General features: G+C 36.7%; 1 protein-coding gene across 2 annotated transcripts in view; it reads left to right on the top strand.

Annotated features, from left to right (window-relative positions):
* The window catches only part of PDZD8 (PDZ domain containing 8), a 92,670-nt gene that overhangs the window by 53,879 nt on the left and 17,013 nt on the right, over positions 1-21,778 (top strand). For both annotated transcript variants that reach the window (XM_003825632.6, XM_008950963.4), the window contains one exon: positions 2,484-2,586. In XM_003825632.6, coding sequence (XP_003825680.2) covers positions 2,484-2,586 — 103 coding nt within the window. The remainder of the gene's footprint in view (positions 1-2,483; positions 2,587-21,778) is intronic.

The raw sequence follows: 21,778 nt of genomic DNA, 5'->3' as shown, positions 1-21,778 counted from the left end.
GTACTCCTCCTGCAACCCTAAATAACTTTCTATCTGTATAAATTTGCCTATTCAAGATATTTTATATGAATGGAATCATACAATATGTAGTCTTTTGTGGCTGGCTTATTTCACTTAGAATTTTTTCAAGGTTCATTCATAGTGTATGTAGCATGTGTTAATACTTCATTTATTGCCGAATAATATTTCATTATATGGATATGACACATTTTATTTATCCCACTCATCATTTGATGGATATTTGGCTTGTTTCCACTTTTTGGCTATTAGGTATGAATAATGCTGCTGTGAACATTTGCATGCATGTTGTATGAATGTATGCTTTCATTTCTCTTGCTTACACACCTAGGAGTGAAATTACTGAGCTATGTGTTAACTCTATGTTAACTTTTTAGGTAACTGTCAAATTGTTTTCCAAAGTGACTATATCATTTTACATTCCCATCAGCGATGTATGAGCATTCTAATTTCTCCATATCCTCAGCAATACTTGTTATTGTCTCTTTTATTATAGCCAACCTAGTGGGTATGAAGTCATTTTGATTTGCCCTTCTTCAATGGCTAATGATGTTGAGCATCTTTTCATGTGCTTGTTGACCATTCGTGCATCTTTGGAGATGTGCCTATTCAGATTCCTTGCCCATTTTAAAATTGCATTATTTGTCTTTTTATTGTTGAGCTGTAAAGAATTCATATGTTTTCTGGATACTAGGCCCTTATCAAATACTTGTTTTGCAAACGTTTTCTCCCATTCTCTGGGTTGTTTTTTCATTTACTTTAAAACTTTCCTAACTTTGGTGGAATCCAGTTTATCTATTTTTCTTTTGGTACTTATTTTATTTAAGAAACCATTGCCTAGTCCAAGGTCAAAAAGATTTACTTTTATGTTTTCTTCTAAGGATTTTATAGTTTTAGCCTTTATATTCAGGTCTGTTAATTTTGAGTTAATTTTTGTTAAATTTTTGAGTTAATTTTTGAGTTAATTTTTGTTAAATTTTTTATTACTCTTTCTAAAAACATTTTTAAAGTGCTGTGAAAAATATGGAATAACTTACTATTACAGGGGAGAATTTCTGACAATTTTGCTTTTTCATTCCTGAATTCTGAAGATTTATACCTGTCAGGAATTTGGGGACACTAGCTGGTGCAGTTTTGTCTGCATGATAGTAAAGGCCCTTAGGTAGTTTACTCTTTGAACAGGTGGTGGCAGCAGAGCTTTAATGAATGTAAATTCTCATTTTTTCCCTAAACTTAGTGTTTTATGTTTAAGAATCCTGTATGTATTTGGACTGCCTTCTTTTTGATAATAGGTTGTTAAGCACTAAGTTTAAAGTTCCTTTTAAGATTATTTAAGAATTGTTTAGAGCTTATAATTTTAGGGGTTTGTTTTTGTTTGTTTGGGTTTGATTTTTCACCATGAGTTTATTCAGGCTTCTGTTTGTGAGTCTAGTTTGTGGAGTATGGACATGATTTGCTTGAGGTCTTTAACCTGCGGACACAGTTTTTTTTAAATTTCTCTAATGTGTTTTATCCACCTTTTCATTATTCATTACTACCTCATGATCTTCATAGAGAAGTAAAGTAATAGAGTAACAGTCAACATGTTCGTTAGTGTTAAAGCTGTTCTCAAGCTTACTCCTGAAACAAGTTGGCAGATTTACATTCTGATTTTGAGGATAGATAATATAGAAGTTGGACCCATGAGTAACCTTTTTTCTTCAGCAACAAAAACTATATTATATAATCTCGTGACTGGACCTCATATGTCTTTTTTAGATCTAAATATTAAACAGTAAAATTACATGATGCCAATATTCCTTGACAGTTGTTTTCAAGACAATAATAGAAATAACATTTATTGAGCACTTAGTGTTTGCTAGGCACTATGCTAAATGCCTTGTGTGCATTGCCTTTTACTCACAACAGTTCTCAGAGGTAAGTACTATTTTTGCCCTAAGTTTCTAGAGGAGGAGTTGGGCTTAGCGTAGAGAAGTTAAATAATTTGCCTGAGGTCACATTAGTAGATGAAGTGTGTGTGTGTGTGTGTGTGTGTGTGTGTGTTTGTTTATGAGCAATTATATTGCACTTTTGTGTGTGTATGTGTTTTACAGAGTTGATGGTATACTAGCATTATTCTGCATCTTGTTTGTTTTTAAATTCAACAGTCTGTTTTGAAGATGTATAGCTCTTGCTGCTACATGTACATATTTGGTCAATTTCTTTACCTAATGAGTAGATAATACTTTGTATTTCTTTGACTTAGCTGCTGAAAAATAGCATATCCTGGAATCTCACCAAATTTTAGCTTTACTTCATGTTTCCACTAGAGGGTGTATAAAATATTTGACTTAATTTTTTTTTCTGTTACTAAAGCTATAATAGTAATGGAGTAATGTGTTGTTTCTTGTTATAATAATCAGAAAGAAAAATTTTAATGAATATAACAGGTATGATACTCTCCCTTGTTTTGTTTTATTCTGCAGGTTACTCATTTTTGGATCCTATGACAGAGAGGCAAATGTTCATTGCACACTTGAGTTAAGCAGTAGTGTTTGGGAAGAAAAACAGAGGAGTTCTATTAAGACGGTAAAATGGATTTACAGTGATTTATATCTATATAAAGTTCTATTTTATAAGCATGCGTTTATTACTATTTCTGTATTCCTAGAGTTATTTTTGGTCATGTGCAAATAGCTATGAACAGTTCTTATTTATTTGTCTCGTTACAATACAACTGCAGTGATAAAGTAAATCACAAGAAACTATAAATAGTATTCATATTACCTGCACAAGAAACCTAGTCCGACTAGCTTTCCTTTCAGAACTTTAAGATTGCTTCAGTTATGAAATTAGAAGGAACTAATTTTAACTAAACACCTTCAAATACATGTGAATTCAGAGTATTCATTATTCATTCATTGGACAGATATTTTATGAGCACTTACTTTGTGCTGGGCACTGTTTTAGATTCAAGAGAAACTGTTCAAGACAAAAAAAGCCCCTATTCTTGTGATGCTAACATGGGGTAGTTTTGTGGTATGGGGATTAGAAGAGGGAGGAGGTGATCTACATTTTATAGGGTAAAGATAGAACACAGTAATAAATGGTAAACAAAAAAAGTGAACAAAGCTATTCCCAAAGATTCACAGGTGCTATGAAGAAAATAGGCATATGACAGAGGAATTATAAGTTATGATAAAGGAGGCTCTTTAGATCTGGTGATAATAGGACTCTAAAGAGATGACACTGGAGCAGGCTTACCAGAGGACACCCAGTTAAATCTAAATTTCAGATAGTGAATAATTATTTTAGTAGAAGCATGTACCCAGTACTACAGGATAACAGTCAAAATCCTGCTAAGTCTTTAATGGACAACTATGTAGTATTTTTATGGATATTCCTTTGACTTTTAAATTGTTTCTGATTTATTTATGTATTAACTGTTGTGAACATCTTTATATAAAAATTGGGCAGTATGAAATTATTTTGGAAGAAAGAGGGTAATTTTGATCAGAGTGTAGAAGGAGGGACAAGAAAAACTGGAAAGGGAGGATGGTTGCCCCACAGTGTTTGGGTTTATGAAAGCAGTGGGGAGCTGTTGAACATTTTGAGCATGGTAATGACATGGTCAAAACAAGGTTTCATGGAAAGTTTCCCCTTTCTTTGGTGGCTGTTCTTGCCCCAACCTTCTTTATGTTATATCTCAAACAATTTGAAGCAATTCCTCAGAAGATTGAAATAACTAGCATTAGAATTTGTTTTGAAATACATAACTACATGAAGAAGCATTATTGTTTTGTCCAGCTAAATTTTTGCCTTTACTTTGAATTGGTCATAACTTGCCTTTGCTATTGGCATTTTCAATATCCTTTATTATATTTACAAAGATATGAGATTAGACAGTTCTAATATTTTATAGCAAAAATTGGTAAGACTTTAATCTTGTCATTATTTTAGATCTTAGTATATGTCGTAAATAGTGTTGAGGAAAGAATTCTAGGTTATTAATTATATCTGATGTTGAAAATGTCAGCAACAGTGTCTACAGGCATTAAATTACGAATGTCTGAATTTAATATTCCTAGGGAGGAGAATTATTAGTTCCTTAAGACAAAACATCAGGGAGTAGGATTCAATAATTTGTAATACATTACAAATATGGGTAGAAAATAGAACATCATTAAGACAATTATGCTAAATTATTTGATGAGTTTAGGATGCTGTCTTTGTATAAATACAATCTCTAGATTTAAACAGTATTTAATGTTGAAATTTGTTCAGTGAAGTTAGTCACTAATTATAATGAATATACAAAATAAAAGAAACTTAATTCCTGTCATACTTTTAATGTGCCTTGAGTTTTTAAAGGAGTATAATACTGTAATCTAGGAACATAGCTTCCTCCTTCATCTTCCTTAGCATGGAGTTTTTGCCCTGATGGTTGCAAGATGTCTAATGCATCCTTAGGATTTTACCTTTCAAGAAAAAGGGTGTGGTCTAAAGCTGGCCAAAAGCACATGTCAGCCATGTCCTTTTTAAAACTTTCCTGGAAGTTCCTCCCAGGGATTTCCACTTATATCTCATTGGCCAAAAGTGAGTCCTATGGCCTCCTCAGCAGCAAGAAAGTACAGTATGAGAAGCCATTTTAATTTTTCTGCCTTTGTAGAAGTAGAAGGCAAGGGAGAAACGGAGTTATGAATGGCTTTTATGTAGCCAGTCCACAAGAAAACAAATCTATTTGATGACCTTTTCATTTTTTATTTTTTTAGAGACAGGGTCTCGCTCTGTCACCCAGGCTAGAGTGCAGTGGCACAATCATGGCTTACTGCAGCCTCCAACTCCTGGGATCAAGTTACCCTCCCACCTCAGCTTCCACCTCCCGAGTAGCTGGGACTACAGGTGTGCACCACTACACTCATCTATTTATTTTTAATTTTTATTTTTTTGGTAGAGACAGGGTCTTTCTATCTTAGCCAGGCTGGTCTTGAACTCCTGTCCTCAAGCAGTCCTCCCACCTTAGCCTCCCAAAGTGCTGGGATTAAAGGGACTAGCTGTCACACCTGGCCATGACTTTTTATTTTTAAGGGAATTTTTTATAAATTGGGACATAAGGGAGAAATTGCAAAGAATAATTTAGCAAATACCCTACATAAAGCCTATTTTAGAAATACCTTATTAGAAATCCAAGAAAAGTTTGGAGCAAACTCACTCAGACCAGTGCCCTGCTTAGCTCATTCGTACAATAAAAGAGCTCATAGGATAAATGAGGTACCTTGTGGTTGTGTTTGTTCTTTGAAAATAATGAAGATTCCTCATGAGAATCCTATAAGCCAAGATAGCTGAGGTATAAGTAAATTAGATATTAGGCTTAAACAAAAATTAGGGGATCATCTTACAAGAGATGACAGAGTAAATACTAAAAATTACTTTACCACATCAGAAAGAGACAGTGCAATTTGTGATTTATTTCGGGTCCATTATTGCAGTATTCCGGTTTGGTGATCATACTTTGCTTAACTTTCACCAAGAAAGAAATTTAAGGAGTTTTCAGATTTTAAAAAGTTTCAGGCCATGATATTTTAGTAATAAACTATAAAAACTATCTATAAATATCTGTGGAATGTATAGTGCTTACAAATAAAATTCACAATAAATTAATCTGACATATATTAAAGCACATGTGAATCATTAGGTGCCTGGTTAGCGCCACAGAACACATAAATGTCACAGTAGCACACATTGTTTGAAAGAGAGAGATCCTAAGTTTTACCCTCCCAGAATTGGAGTTTTCTTGCCACTGACCACCCAGTTGCTTTACCCCTAGTTCCAGACACAAAATAGATTATTGTTTTTTTTTTTTTTTTTTTTTTTTTTTTTTTTTTTTGGAGAGAGTCTAGCTCTGTCGCCCAGACTGGAGTGCAGTGGTGCAGTCTCAGCTCACTGCAACCTCCACCTCCTGGATCAGTTCTCCTGCCTCAGCCTCCTAAGTAGCTGGGACTACAGGCGTGCACCACTGCACCCAGCTAATTGTTGTATCTTTAGTAGAGACAGGGTTTCACCATGTTGGCCAGGCTGGTCTCGAACTCCTGGTCTCAGGTGATCCACCCACCTCAGCCCCACAAAGTGCTTGAATTATGGGCATGAGCCACCGCGCCTGGCCTCAGACACCAAATAGATTATTAATAAAAGTTTTGTTCTCTTTCCCTCTCTCTTCCTATTTTAGCTAGTCTGCCTGTGCCTTCTGTATCTTCTCTTCATCATTTATCCACACTGACTCACTTGATTCTTCAAGTAGGTTGTTCTGTTCCAACTCTATCCTTCCAATTTGGAATGTTTGAGGCCACTGGGGAAGAGAAGGTACCATGAAAATGGGCTCTGGAACCTCTGAATCTGGGAATTCTAGGGTAGAGGAAAAGGCAGTAGGGGCTAGTACAAACACCCACCTATTCTTTCATTCTGAATAAAAGGATGTAAGGAGTTCTGATTTTTAGAAACAAGCGTTTATGTACATTTTCTGATGCTAACCCTACTCTCCATCTTCCTTCAACCTACCACGCTCTGCATTCAGGTACTTGACAGCAATTGCCTTTCATAAGAGACCAAGTATTTCCCTTTGCAATTAGAGACACGAGGTTGAAAATCCAAACAATATTGGTATATAAATATGTCACTATCAGAAAGGAAAGATGAATATGAATTTTTTCCTGTTTTGAAATGGAGAGGAAATTATAAAAGAAGCTTTTGGGTCTCCTTATTTAAAGTAGATGGGCAGAAGAGAGAACAATCATTTGTTCAGTATAAGTAAAAGAGTAGAAGTACTTCATACCTTTTGTAGCCCAGTATGCAGGTACCAGAGGGAACTGTGGTTAAAGGCATTAGGAGATGACATGCTACTTCAGATCTACCTAAAAAGCAAGAAGTGATGCATCCCTGAAAAGCATTCAGCTAACAGTTGGGGAGAATCTGTAAGTGATATATTGGAGTTCTTAATCAGAACAGTAATATTCTTTCTGAGTGTTACATGGTATTAACTGGCAACCGTTATAAGAAGGGCTTTAGATAGGGTCAGCCATATTTAAAATTGTGAAGCCTGAAGAATTCACCTCCTAGATTTTGGACTTTTTCATTCTGTTTGAATTGAGTGGTATTTTTTCTTCTTTTTAGAAAAGAAAGCTATTGTTTTCTCATCAAAATGTAATCCGATTCTAAAAGGTAAATCATTGATACCAGGCTCCTATCAATTTTTAAACATGCCCATACAATTAAAGAGATATTTGAGGAGATGATACCTATATTCTAAGAACTACTGCCAGGGTAAGAAACAAGATATGCAAACAAAATATCTAACATATGTAGCACTTTAGAATCTATGAAATACTCTTCCCATATACAAAGAGCCAAAGTCTTCTGACTATAAGATCTCTACTTGTTTGATTAAATCCCACTACCTCTAACAAAAACTGGACTGTGAATGGTATTCAAATAATTAGTAGTGATGATAATGGGATCATTTTAGAACAGAGTTAAGGAGAGATCTGAAAGTATGGAGAGATGGGATTTGAATACAAGGGCCTTCAAAATATGATCAGCCATGTTTACTTGCCTAAGATTAAGCCTGATTCAGAGACAGTCTGGCTTATTATAGAGCCCAGTGAGTCTTTGTTTACTTCCAGAGTAATGATTAGGGCAGTTGAATACAGGAAAGACTTAGTGTAAAGGAAAAGTAATCAGTTGGGAGAAAAAAACAGTATTTAGGGAAATCATTCCTATCTGATATAAAGATGCTAAATGAGCATATAGAAGAAATGAAAACAGTAAATGCATTTTCAACTTTCAGAAAGCTTTTGATGAAGATCCATACCAAAGTTTCCCAACATCTAATTCCTAGGAGAATATTTTGTCACAATTAGATCTGGCTTAGACATGTGGGAAACAGGGTAAGGATGATCAGGTATAGTGTCCTGAATGATTGAGTCCGAGACTTTGATCATTTTTCATAAATGATTTAAAACAGCACTAATAGAAATATAATATGTGGCACTTACTTAATTTTAGATTTTTCTAGTGGACACTGTAAAAAACAAGCAGGAGAAATTAATTTTAGTAATGTTTTATTTGACCCATATATCCCAAACCTGGTCATTTTGACATGTAATCAACATAAAAATCAATGAGATATTTCACATTCTTTTCTTATACAAAGTCTTTGAAATCTGGTATATATTTTACAATTGCAGCATAGGTTGAATTTCAGCTACATTCCAAGGGCTCAGAAGCGTGTGACTAGTGGGTACCATATTGGACAGCACAGATCTAGAAGAAGGAATGTACAGTATAATCTTCAGATTTACACATGGCACTCAGCTCAGAAGTGCCAGGTTAAGAAGTAGAATATGAAGGAAGAACTCTCAGGACAAGTATGTAAGAAATAAATCCAAACTACACTTTAAAATATGAGATCTAGGATTCTTAAAGAAGTAGTCAGTATGTCACTGTGCTTCCAAAACAAGAAATCTGACTTTTCATGAAAGATGTCACAAAATGAAATCTTTTTATACCCTTATTTTAAAACTATGAAATTCTCTGGGAATAAATTATTTGTGCATTTATGGTTGCTATAATACAAGGAATTTAAAACAGAACTGGATAGGGCGAGGACAAATAATTAAAATTAACACGGAAATGAGATAGCCATATAAAGATAAATGGATGGGAAAAAAATTAGTGTTCTTCAGCTGAAAAGACAAAGGTGGGTGAATGACTAATGGAAGCATATAAATACAAAAAGTAAACAATAAGGATAATCAGCAACCTTACTGGAACTAAATCTGTAGAGCAATGAAGATAAATCTCATGTTCCTGATGATAATCAGATGATTCACGCTAAAAGAATACTTAAAAGGTCTTCGATAATCCAGCATGCTAGACACTTGCTGGTAGACTTCACAGAGACACAAACATGCTGTATTTTTTTTATGCTATGTATCCTGCACCTAGTAGAGTTTCTGGCTTGTTGCAGTTTAGTAAATGTCCTGGGAGGAAAGGGGAGGATCAATGAACTTTTGAGATAAAAATCTGATTTTATCAGTTGCCTGCCTCAGTGGTTTCTGATTGCGTATTGTAGGATGACAAATTCCAGCCCTCGCAGGCCTGGTCCCTATTTATTTCTCAGCCCTTCTTTCTCCCCTGCCATTCTCCAGTTTAGCCATGCTTTCACTCCTCCATACTTGCCATACTCTCTGTCCTCTACACAGCCATGGTACATGTGCACTCTACCCCCAACTCATTTCTCCCCATACAAACCTTGGTTAACCCATTCATCCGATCTCTGCTTGTGTTAGACCTTAGCTTGTTTGCCCTCGGATACATTCTTGGGCCCTTCCCTGCTGTATGCCATGAGAGGGCTGACCTTTGCAGGCTGTATTTCAGCTAGGTTTGACCAATGTAAAGCACTGATGGGAAATAGGAGTGAACTGGGAAAGCCAGGGTTTTCTTCCTCTTCCCCCCTCTGCATTGGACAATGTGTCTGACAGCCATTCTTTCTCCTTCGTGGCACCATGCTTCTGACAGGACAGGCCCACCATATTTCCAGCTTCTGCTTGATACTGTAGCCTCTGGCCTCTACTAATACCACCTCTTCCTCCCCCTGCCCTTCCTTCCAGCCAAAGGTTGATAGTAACTTCTTAGAACTGTTACTCATATCTGAGTTTCCTCACTGTCTCCTGTTTGGTTCTCAGTTCTTCTGTCACCAAGTAGCCATCCTCTGTTTTAAAGGGCTTCCATATTAAATACTTAGTTTTCTGTTTTCTTAGAGCCTATTAATAAAACAGTAATCATCATTTCCTCTGGAAACCTTTCCTAACTATCATGAAACTCCTTGGTAATGCTTATCACAGTTGGGATTTCGCATTTATGTTTCTATGATAATGTGATCAGTATTGTCTCCAGCAATATCTTCCGTATCAGCAGGTACCATGATTGTTTTGCTCATAGCACGTGGCATTCAGTGGGTATTCAGTAAATGTTTTCGGTATGACTAAGGCTGGCTGTCTGACCATGAGCCTTCATTCAACCTCAACCCTTCTTCCAGACCTTCAAAGTTTTAGCGTGACTTTTAGTCACACTTCTGTTTCCTTTCCATCTTCAAGGCTATTCCTGATGTATGTTTTAACCAAATAAAAATGTTTAGGGTAAGGAAGTCCACAAAATGAGAGATATACTACTCAATATTAATTTTGTGAAAAGCCTGATTTTTAGAGTGAGGATTTTAGTTTACAGATGTGGTGCATAATAGTATTTTATTTCTGGCATTACTGAACACATCAAAAACATTTCTTACTCTATGTGTATAGTTTAATGTAACCTAAATAAAATGACTAGGTATAATCTAAAATTTTACTTGCCTTACTTCCCTTTCAGTTTTGGAGAGTTTTAGAAGTCTTGCTGAATGAAATTGAATGCACCTACAAGCCCACCTCTGTCATGTATTGTTAAATGTACATACAAAGAGTATAAAAGAGCTTCCTAAAGAACTGTGATTTCAAGTAAGAATATTTGAGACAGACCAACTTACAAATACGTTAGGCCAGATGCCTCAGAGTTGGCATTTTGGTGTGTTTTTTTAAGGCCAGATGCCTTGCAGATAGCATTTTGGTGCTCCTATTTAACCATTTGCCATTTACAGTCTTAATCTTATCAAAAGGAAGAGAAAGATTAAAGCAAATAAAGCCTTTTTGAAAATGTCAGTTTTTATGAAAACTCAGGTTTAGTTCAATTTGATAATACTTGTGAATACAGTAGGGACTCAATGAAATTTTAACCATATATAACATTCTATAGTTTGGCTTCTTTAAACTAAATGCCTTTGAGCTTTAATAGTAAATCCTATGGAACATTTCTTCTCTTAAAGTTCATCTTGATTAAAAATGAGGGATGTAGTTCTCTGTCTTAGGTTTTCTAAGTATGTTTACTATGATTCTAAGATGCTGGGGAAAGAATAGGAAGTTATGTTAAAATATACAAACATAAACTCTCCAGATCAAATCAGTGGAAGGCACTATGAGTATGAGAACAGGAAACTGAGTATAAGGTGTAAGGCATTGTATCATCTTTCCCTTCAAGGAAAATTAGTAGTAGGGAAATCAGAGCAACAGTACTGTGAGTATCAGTAGTACTGTGAGGTTCCAATGAGGGAAAAGTAACATTCTTTTGGGAAAACAAGAAAAGAATATATTAAGGCAGTGACATTTGAACCAAACCTCATAGTATGTATAGGATTTTGAGATGGCAGAGAGGCCAGTTCAAGATGAGGACATGACAAAATCCTCAGTTAAGAGTGAGACTATTTGAGTGTCTTTGAGATAGAGTGAGTTGCTCAAGTTGGCTAAAGAATATGATAGCATAGGAAGTTATGCAAAACAAGAATAAAAAGGTTGGACCACCTTATAGAGGACTTTAAATACCACACTAAGAAGTTTGCCTGTTACTCTCCAAGACTGTTGGACCTCTGGAGGCTTTTAGAATGAAAGTGACATCAGAATCTTTCTTCAGGCAGATTTAGAGCTGGATTTGAGTCTCAGCTAGGCCACTTTTTCCAGCATGACCTTAGTCAAGAGTCCCCAAACCCGTTTCATCCACAAGTACTTTATTCTATAAAATGGGACTGATGCTTCTTATGGTTGTATGAGGGTTAATTGAGATTAAATATATTAAAATGTCCAGCACAGTATTTAGCACATAGTAGTTAGTCAATAATGTTTATTGAACCTGACAGCAATGGATAAAATCAAGGATGATTTGATAGGGTAAAGACCTGAAAAAGTAGAGGTGAGGGGTAATGAAAGTCTGAACTAGAAAGGTGGCAATGGAAATGGAAAATAGAGTCTGTGTGGCTTGAATACCACTGGGAATGGGGGGTTTTTGGAGTGAGCAAGGAAGCCAGAAAGATGAGCTATGAGGAAGGAGAAGGAAAAGGAGAAAGAGGATCTCATTCTGTACAAGCTGTTTGAGGTATAGTGACTATCAAAGGCCAGGCTAGAGATGGAATGTTTTTCATGTGGTGCTTTGATCTACTATGTTTTTTTTTTTTAATTTTTACTGCTGTTATTTCAACTTTTAGTATCTTAACTAATAAGTTGAATGCTTTGAGGTTTATGCTATGTTTTTAAGCTCTCTTTTTTTCATATAGGGTAAAGAAAAGCAAAGTAGTTTCACAGTATTGTAGTAAGAATCTAAATTTTTTTAAGAGCAAGTTAAAGGAGGCAACAGTCATAAAACTTAAACATTATTTTTAGGTTCTGTTTCTCAGAATCCTGCAGTTTACTGAGATTCAACTAAAACTGATTCACACAGTCCATACATTCTCACTAGTTAAAACATCCTTTTCAAGGCACAGTAGCACCTTCCTATAAAAATCCACTTAGCCAAATAGCTGATTTTCTGAGCCATACACGGATGCAGAACTAGGACATAAACACACACTTTAGGAAAGTATTAGAGAGATGTTATGGGAGATCTGGCAGTAGCATTCAACTCCCTGTCCACATATATTCAGTCCAGTGGTAGTCAGCAGTTACAAGTTTCTGCAATTTTTCTGTGCCAGTCATAGTTTTAAGATTTTACATGCATTAACCATTTAATCCTCATTTAACAATACCATAATAATAGGCACTATTATTATCTCTGTTTTATATATGAGGAAATTGAGATGTAAAGACAGAAGTAATTTATCCAAATCACCCAGCTAGCTGGCAGTAAAAACAGTCTGCAAACCCAGGCAGTATGACTCCACAGCTGATGTTCTTAACTAGTACTATATCATTTCCACAAATGGTGTCCTATAGGCCTGGGTTCAGATCTAGCTTTTTCCACTCTCGCTCTATGACTATGAGCAAGGTATTTCATAATCTCTACAGTAGAGGTAATAGTAACTGCCTTACAGGATATAAGGGTTAAATGTATGTAAAACCCTTAGCATAATACCTAGCACATAGTATCTATTATTATTTAACTTAACCTGATTGACCTCTTTTGTTCCTATGGTTTTAGTGTATATATTTTGTGTGTCCTTATAAATCCCCTACACTCACTCCCTTTTATTTTATTTATTTATTTTTTCTTGTACAAGTTTATAAGACCCTTTTAAATCCTTCCTGTAACAATGTGAGGAGGGCAGGGAGAGTATCCTCCTCAATCATGAGATAGTGGTATTGTTGTTGTTGTTTAAGATTGTGTTCTCAAATAATGACTTGAGAATATCAGCAAGCTTATTAAGAGCTGTTATAAGGAGGATGGAGATCAATAGCTGCTGCCCATGTCAACTGAGGATAAAATATGGACAAGCATTTATATTTCATCAGGAATATTTAAGATAAGAAATAAAAAACTTTTTAGGAATAAAGAATATTAATATCATAGCATGGATGTTAGTGCTTCCAGATAGTTGTAATTAATAACAGAAAGTTTTAAAGCATTTAGGAAGTAGTTCATGATACTTCACTATTTGACATCTCTAGTTTCACCCATTTGCATTTTGCTATAAATGTGAAGTTCTATAATATACTAATTGAAGGTACTTTAAAATGAATAAGCTAAAAGTAAGACTAGTTAAAATTTTTGTTTTTGCCTTCAAACAGGTAAGTGGAAAGGGGTAGAAACAGCAACACTTAATTCGTATGTCTTATTAAACCTGTCTTTATAGTATTTTCATTAGTTATTGTGTATTTCTCAACTTAAATATTGAACATGAGTAGAGTTTAAAGTCGATTTGGGAACAGCCGTGTTTCCCATTTGTAAGCATGTTGGTTTACATTGATATTGGATTGTACTAGAGAAATAGGTGGTTATATTTGAAAATTGTTTGTGTATAAACAATATGCCCTATGCTGGAAGAGATAAGGATGTTTTATTAACTACTGTAAATAAGACTACTTCTGGATAATTCATTATATTTTTTAAAGGTTATCCAGTAATTCTTAGAGTATGGACAGATGACTTTTTTCCTAAATGAATGATTGTGAATTATCTTTTGTACGTTGATCAATACTGAGAGTGTTGTCAGAAGTTTAAGTAGGAGGCCATTAAGCAAAAGGAAGTATCATGAAGCAGATTTTTAGTTTTTGTGATGATACACTCATTTGTTTGCAGAAACTTGCATATTTTAACAAAATCAACCTGTGTAAGATAAGTTATATATGTTTAGAAATTGGTATGGGCAATTTTCCCCCATTTAAAAAAAATTAGAAACCTATAAAGAAGACTACAAAAGTCAACCGTAATTCCACTACCCAGAGAGATCACTGTTAACTTTTTAGAAAAAACTTTATAAACATACACATACACCCATTGCTCACATACGAATATGCTTGTGTGTTCTTAAAGCATAAATAGCCAACAGGCAGTAGTTTACTACTGATGTAAGTAATCCCTTGGTCAAAGATTATGCAAAAATAAAAGGCTGTTGATTCATATTTCAAATTATATTTCAGCTGGAATAAGGTCTGTAGATTAGATAATAGTATTATCCCAATGTTAGCTTTCTAACTCTGGCAATTATACTGTGGTTATGTGAGAGAATGTCCTTGTTAGGTAATACATGCTTAAGTATTTAGAAGTTAATGACATCATATGTATAACTTATTTTCAAATAGTTCAGAAAAATAATATGCAGAGTGAAACAAATGTGGCAAAATGTTAATAATTGGAAAATCTGGGTTTAGGATAAATGGGAATTCTTTACTAGTTTTGGAGCCTTTCTGTAAGGTTGAAATTATTTCAAGATAAAAAAGTAATTTTTTAAAAAAACCTTATTTATAAAAAAAAAAACAAAACCTATCTGTACCTAAGGCTCTCATACTTCCTTAGTAAGATGTAAGTCATCTGCAGAAGTAGAGTGATACTATATGAAGTTGAGGCCTGACCTGGTGATTCAGAATGAGAACTGTTTCTATTTAACAAAGGAATTAAAAAGGGCAAGAGTGTTCTACTCTGTTGTTCACCTGACAACCTCGGCCTTTGCATATTTTACTGAACTTTTTATTTTACTGGAATGGTAGTATAAAATTTAAATTTATTTCCAACATCAATCATTGTAAAAGAGAGAGAAAAGAAGAAACCTTAAGTATATTGCAAGGTAATCTTTAGGATGTAATTATTTTCCTAACAGCCTTTTGAACCTGAGCAGAGGATCATTTTTATTCCTTAGATCTCTTAAATTGGTTATATTTGTATAATAGAGTTTACTTTTTGATATTATACTTCTAGATCTTTGTTGTCTCTTAGATGAGGTGACCAATGAATACATTCCGGATTTACCATCCAGTTGCTTTAGAAACCAAGTTATCAAATGGCCAAGCTGGCATTCTATTTTGAAGATTGAGGGGGGTCACTTGTATTTTCATCCAGAAAGAAATCTTCTTGAGGGGAGATAACAGAAGTACCTGTACCTAGATTGCGCCAGATGTTTATGCCAATAGTTTCATTTAATGTTGACAGCAACCCAGTGTGGTAGATATCAGATGTCACCGTTTTATGGTTAAGACTCACAGGGGCTAAATCACTTGTCTAAGGTGACAAAACTAGTAAATGTTAGAGCCAAAACTCAAACCCAACTCTTAGAACAAAGCCATGCTAGATGACATTGAAGATTTTCTTCAAAAACTAATTTTAAATCTGCCCTAGTTCTTAGGAGAGGCTGACTTCAGCAGCTTCTTAGCTATCCATTAAATGTTAATTTCTGAAAATTTAGGCGTTATACAATTTGAGCATTCCAAATCCAAAAATCTGAAATGCTTTGAAATCTGAAACTTCGTATCACCGACATGACACTTAAAGGAAATGCTCATTGAAGCATTTCAGATTTCAGATTTCCAGATTTGGGATCCTCAACATGTGAGATAATTTAGGATTCATTCCTTGTACTATTCAAATGCACCCCTATAAGAATATCTCTCTCTCTCTCCATATATGTGTGTGTGTGTGTGTGTGTGTGTGTGTGTGTGTATGTGTATGTGTGTGTATATATATGTGTGTGTGTGTGTGTATTTTGTTTGTTTGTTTTTGAGACAGAGTCTTGCTCTGTTGCCCAGGCTGGAGTGCAGTGGTGCAATCTCTGCTCACTGCAACCTCTTGCTTCCCGGGTTCAAGCAGTTCTCGTGCCTCAGCCTCCCAGGTAGGTGGGATTACTGGCACGCACCACCATGCTGGCTAATTTTTGTATTTTTAGTAGAGATGGGGTTTTATCATATTGGCCAGGCTGGTTTCAAACTTCTGACCTCAGGTGATCTGCCCACCTCAGCCTCCCAAAGTGCTGGGATTACAGGCATCAGCCACCATGCCCAGCCAAGAATACTTTTTTATTATACAGTTGCTGCCATATATCTGAGGGTTCTGCATCTTTGTATTCTATCAACAACTGATGAAAAATACAGTATTTGTCGGATATAGAACCCACAGACATGGATGACTTTTTGTATCTAAAAGTTCCACAGGGCTGATTGTAAGATTTGAGCATCAGCAGACCCAGTGTCCATGGGGGTCCTAGAATCAGTTTTCTACAGATACTGTATTAGTCTGTTTTCACACTGCTGATAAAGACATACCTGAAACTGGGAACAAAAAGAGGCTTATTTGGACTCACAATTCCACATGGCTGGGGAGGCCTCAGAATCATCTCAAGGCAAAAGGCACTTCTTACATGGCAGCAGCAAGAGAAAAACGAGGAAGAAGCAAAAGCAGAAACCCCCTGATAAACCCATCAGATCTCTTGAGACTATTTGCTATCATGAGAATAGCATGGGAAAGACCGGCCCCCATGATTCAATTACCTCCCCTTGGGTCCCTCCTACAACACATGGGAATTCTTGGAGATACAATTCAAGATGAGAATTGGGTGGAGGCACAGCCAAACCATATCATTCCCCCCTGGCCCCTCCAAATCTCATGTCTTCACATTTCAAAACCAGTCATGCCTTCCCAGTAGTCCCCAAAAAGTCTTAACTCATTTCAGCATTAACCCAAAAGCCCACAATCCAAAGTCTCATCTGAGACAAGGCAAGTCCCTTCCGCCTATGAGCCTGTAAAATCAAAAGCAAGCTAGTTACTTCCTAGATACGATGGGGGTACAGGTATTGGGTAAATACAGCCATTCCAAATAAGAGAAATTGGCCAAAACAAAGGGTTACAGGGCCCATGCAAGTCCGAAATCCAGAAGGGCAGTCAAATGTTAAAGCTCCAAAATGATCTCCTTTGACCCCAGGTCTCACATCCAGGTCACGCTGATGCAAGAAGTGGGTTCCCATGGTCTTAGACAGCTCCACCTCTGTGGCTTTACAGGGTACAATCTCCCTCACAGCTGTTTTCATGGGCTGGCATCGAGTGTCTGAGGCTTTTCCAGGCTTATGGTACAAGCTGTTGGTGGATCTTCCATTCTGGGGTCTGGAGGATGGTGGCCCTCTTCTCACAGCTCCACTAGGCAGTGCCCTGGTAGAGACTCTGTGTGGGGGGCTCTGACCCCACATTTCCCTTTGACACTGCCCTAGCAGAGGTTCTCCATGAGGGCCCCAAGCCTGCAGTAAACTTTTGCCTGGGCATCTAGGCATTTCCATACATCTGAAATCTAGGCAGAGGTTCCCAAACCTCAATTCTTCTGTGCACCCACAGGCTGAATAAGGCTTGGGGGCTTCCACCCTCTAAAGCCACAGCCCAAGCTATACGTTGGCCTCTTTCAGCCACAGCTGGAGTGGCTAGGACAACAGGGCACTAAGTCCCTAGGCTGAACACAGCACAGGGACCCTGGGCCCAGCCCATGAAACCACTTTTTCCTCCTGGGCCTCTGGGCCTGTGATGGGAGGGGCTGCCTTGAAGGTCTCTATATGGCCTGGAGACATTTTCCCCATGGTCTTGGGATTTAACATTAGGCTCCTTGCTACTTATGCAAATTTCTGTAGCTGGCTTGAATTTCTCCCCACAAAATGGATTTTTCTTTTCTATCACATAGTCAGGCTCCAAATTTTCCAAACTTTTATGCTCTGTTTCCCTTATAAAACCAAATGTCTTTAACAGCACCCAAGTCACCTGTTGAATGCTTTTCTTCTTAGAAATTTCTTCTGCCAGATACCCTAAATAATCTTTCTCAAGTTCAAAATTCACAAATCTCTAGGGCAGGGGTAAAATGCCGCCAGTCTCTTTGCTAAAATATAACAAGAGTCACCTTTACTCCAGTTCCCAACAAGTTCCTCATCTCCATCTGAGACCACCTCAGCCTGGACCTTATTGTCCATGTCGCTGTCAGCATTTTGGGCAAAGCCATTCGACACGTTTCTAGGAAGTTCCAAACTTTCCCACATTTTCTTTTCTTCTGAGCCTTCCAAACTGTTCCAACCTCTCTGCCTGTTACCCAGTTCCAAAGTCGCTTCCACATTTTCAGGTATCTTTTCAGCACCGCCCCACTCTACTGGTACCAATTTACTGTATTAGTCCATTTTCATGCTTCTGATAAAGGCATACCTGAGACTGGGCATTTTACAAAAGAAAGAGGTTTAATGGGACTTACAGTTCCACATGGCTGGGGGGGCCTCAGAATCATGCCAGGAGGCAAAAGGCACTTCTTACATGGAGGCAGCAAGAGAAAAATGAGGAAGAAGCAAAAGCGGAAACCCCTGATAAACCCATCAGATCTCATGAGACTTAATTCACTATCACAAGAATAGCACAGGAAAGACTGGCCCTCTTGATTCAATTACGCCCCCCTGGGTCCCTCCCACAACATATGTGAATTCTGGGAGATACAATTCAAGTTGAGATTTGGGTGGGGACACAGCCAAACCATATCAGATACCAAGGCACAACTGTATATATAATTTTTGTCATAATTGAGATACAGCATTTCTCCTTAGTTGAGAGATTCTTTTCCATTTATCTGGCTTATGAGTTTAAGAACTTTTCTGATTTTATATCTTTATGAATTGTTTAAATATAGTGACAGGTCTTTTGAAAAGTTCTGTGGGAGTTGATAGTAATTTTTATGCCAAGTGATAAAAACAAGACATTTGCCATATGTCTGTTTCAAAGAGTTATACTTACTTTGAAAAAGATGGTGTGATTGTGTGCATCCAAATTGTGAATCCTCTTTGCTGGTAAGACAGTTTCAAAGATGACACCTAGTAAATGTGGTATCTCCTTTGTTTTTCTATTAAAGTGATGGAACTAAATGGAAAATGATTGAGAATATAGTGGGTTCCTTGGAACAAGGTCTATTGTTTCCAAGTAGTTGAGGGTCCCATGAAGTATTTCAGTTTATATCTTTTGTGCTGTTAAAACTGCCTGGCTTAGAAGTAAATTAGATTGATACCAGAAGGACCCTTCAGAAGCTCAGTATTTTGTTTCTTTTCATGTGTTTTCTTTGTTTTGTTCTAGAACCTAGAAATTGTTTTATTAACTTTTCAGAATTATAATTTACTGAAATATGCTTTATAAACAGAAATTGAGTAATAGTAGTCTAGTTCTAACTTAGTCACTTCTAAACTGAACCAAATGTTACTTGAGTTACCTTACACTCAAGGGTGTTTGTGGGGGCTGTCCGGGGGAGGGAGAGAAGAGGGAATTAGAGGAAAAAGGGAGGGAGGAGAGAATGAAAATGAACAAGAACAAATGTGTATCTCTTTGTGTTTAGCCTAATGCTAATGGAGTTAGTTGGGATCGTCAATTATGGTTGTGATTTTTAAAGGTGATGGATGGTAAAATAGGAAATTTAGCCCTAGATCTTCAACAGCCTTCTTGCTGCCTCTAACTGGGATGGACAGTAAGCTGGTAGTCCCTCACTTGGCAGTAAATTGTATCCTTTAACCATAAACAAATTGATCTGACATCTGGTATTTACCGAAATAGCCAGAGTTGCTCATTCAGAAAATGTAACCAAAGTTACATTTCTAACGTATTTTCTGCCAAGTATGTTGTACATAGAAGTTCACCTTGCAAACAGCTCAGTAACTTATTTAATATAAAAAGTTGTTTTAGTTTTAGAAATCTTGACCTCTCAATTGTAACTGAAAATTTGGAAATAATTCTCTTATACTTTAATCATAATGGCCCAAGTTCCTGATATTCAGAATTCAATTGCCAAGTGCCAAAAGCAAGCCAAACAAAGGTGATTTGTATACTGGTCCCTCAAAAATGATGATTTTTTGGCCAGGCGCAGTGGCTCATACCTGTAATCCCAGCACTTTGGGAGGCTGAGGTGGGCGAATTACTTGAGGCCAGTTCAAGACAAGCCTGGCCAACATGGTGAAACCCTGTCTCTACTAAAAATAAAAATTAGCCAGGTGTGGTGGCACACACCTGTAATCCCAGCTACTCTGATGGCTGAGGTAAGAGAATTATTTGAACCTGGGAGGCAGAGGTTGCAGTGAGCCAAGATCATGCTACTGCACTCTAGCCTAGACAACAGAGCAAGACTGTCTCAAAAAAAAGAAAAAAATGATGATTTTTAGTTGCTGCCTTAGTCCATTTGGACTGCTATAACACAAATAACAAACTGAGTGGCTCGTAAGCAACAGAAATGAATTCCTCACAGTTTGAGAGGCTGGGAAGTCCAAGATCAGGGCACCAGCAGATTCACTGTCTGCTGGCTTCTTGATTCATAGCTGGCTGTCTTTTCCCTATGTCCTCACATGGCAGAAGGGACAAGGGTGTTCTCTCAGGCTTCTTTTATAAGGGTACTAATAAAAGAGGGCTCCACCCTCATGACCTAATCATCTCCCAAAGACCCCATCTCCTAATACAATCATGTTAGGGGGTTGGGATTTCAACATATAAATTGGTAGAAGGTTGGGGATGGGGGAACACATATATTTAGTTCATAGCAATCACCTTTGGAAGATCTGTAGCATGTAGAGTTTTGGTTCCTTCAACCAAAGGAGCTTTTTTATATTCTCATGAGCAGAAGGACTAAATTTTATAAACTTAAGAGGCTTTGTGACAGAAATGTTTGGATGCTACATTATAGAATGGCTTTTGAAGACCATTTTAAAATTTGAATAATCTGAGAATATTCAGAGTATTTGGCATTAACAAATATTTCTACTTTCAGACATGTTTTCCAAAACTTCCATTTATATAAGCAAATTTTTAAAGAGTCTCTGTACTTATTAGTCTAATTCTACTCCTGCTTATTTAGGATGTTTATCCAGCCGGAGGACCATGAAACAAAAATATTGCATTTTTCTGGAATAATAGGAATTAGGAAGCCAGAACAAACCCTAAGTGGTGGCAGCTTTTTAAAATGAGGGAATAGCAGGCCCAGTTTTTTTAACCTGTGAGAAAACAGGTGAAATTAGAGAACTGGCCTGGTACTGAAAAGAGACCTGGAGGAGGAGAGGGTGAAGGTGTTGATTTGACAGAAACATGGGGGGGGGGGGTTTCTCATATAACCTGTGCTAACATATAGGTTCCCTGGCCAGTCTACAAAAACCCGTGTAATAGCTGAAAGAAGTGGTGGTTCTGTTGTTTTAAAAATGTAGGCAACAAGATCACTGCACACAAGTGCAATAGTAATTGAATAAAACAGGATTCCTGCACTGAGGAAGAAATATCTTCCTCAAGGTTCTATAAAACCCCCAAAAGATCACACCAGCAATGGATCCAAACCAAGAAGAAATCTCTGAATTCCAGATAAAGAATTCAGGGGGTTGATTATTAAGCTATTCAAGGAATACCAAAGAAAGGTGAAAATCAACTAAAAGAAATTAGAAAAAAAATAGGATATGGATGAAAAATTCTCCAG

The sequence above is a fragment of the Pan paniscus genome, chromosome 8, assembly GCF_029289425.2.
Source record: "Pan paniscus chromosome 8, NHGRI_mPanPan1-v2.0_pri, whole genome shotgun sequence".
In the NCBI taxonomy this organism is placed as follows: domain Eukaryota; kingdom Metazoa; phylum Chordata; class Mammalia; order Primates; family Hominidae; genus Pan; species Pan paniscus.
Note: the sequence above shows the minus strand (reverse complement) of the source record. Positions and strands in the feature narration are given on the sequence as shown.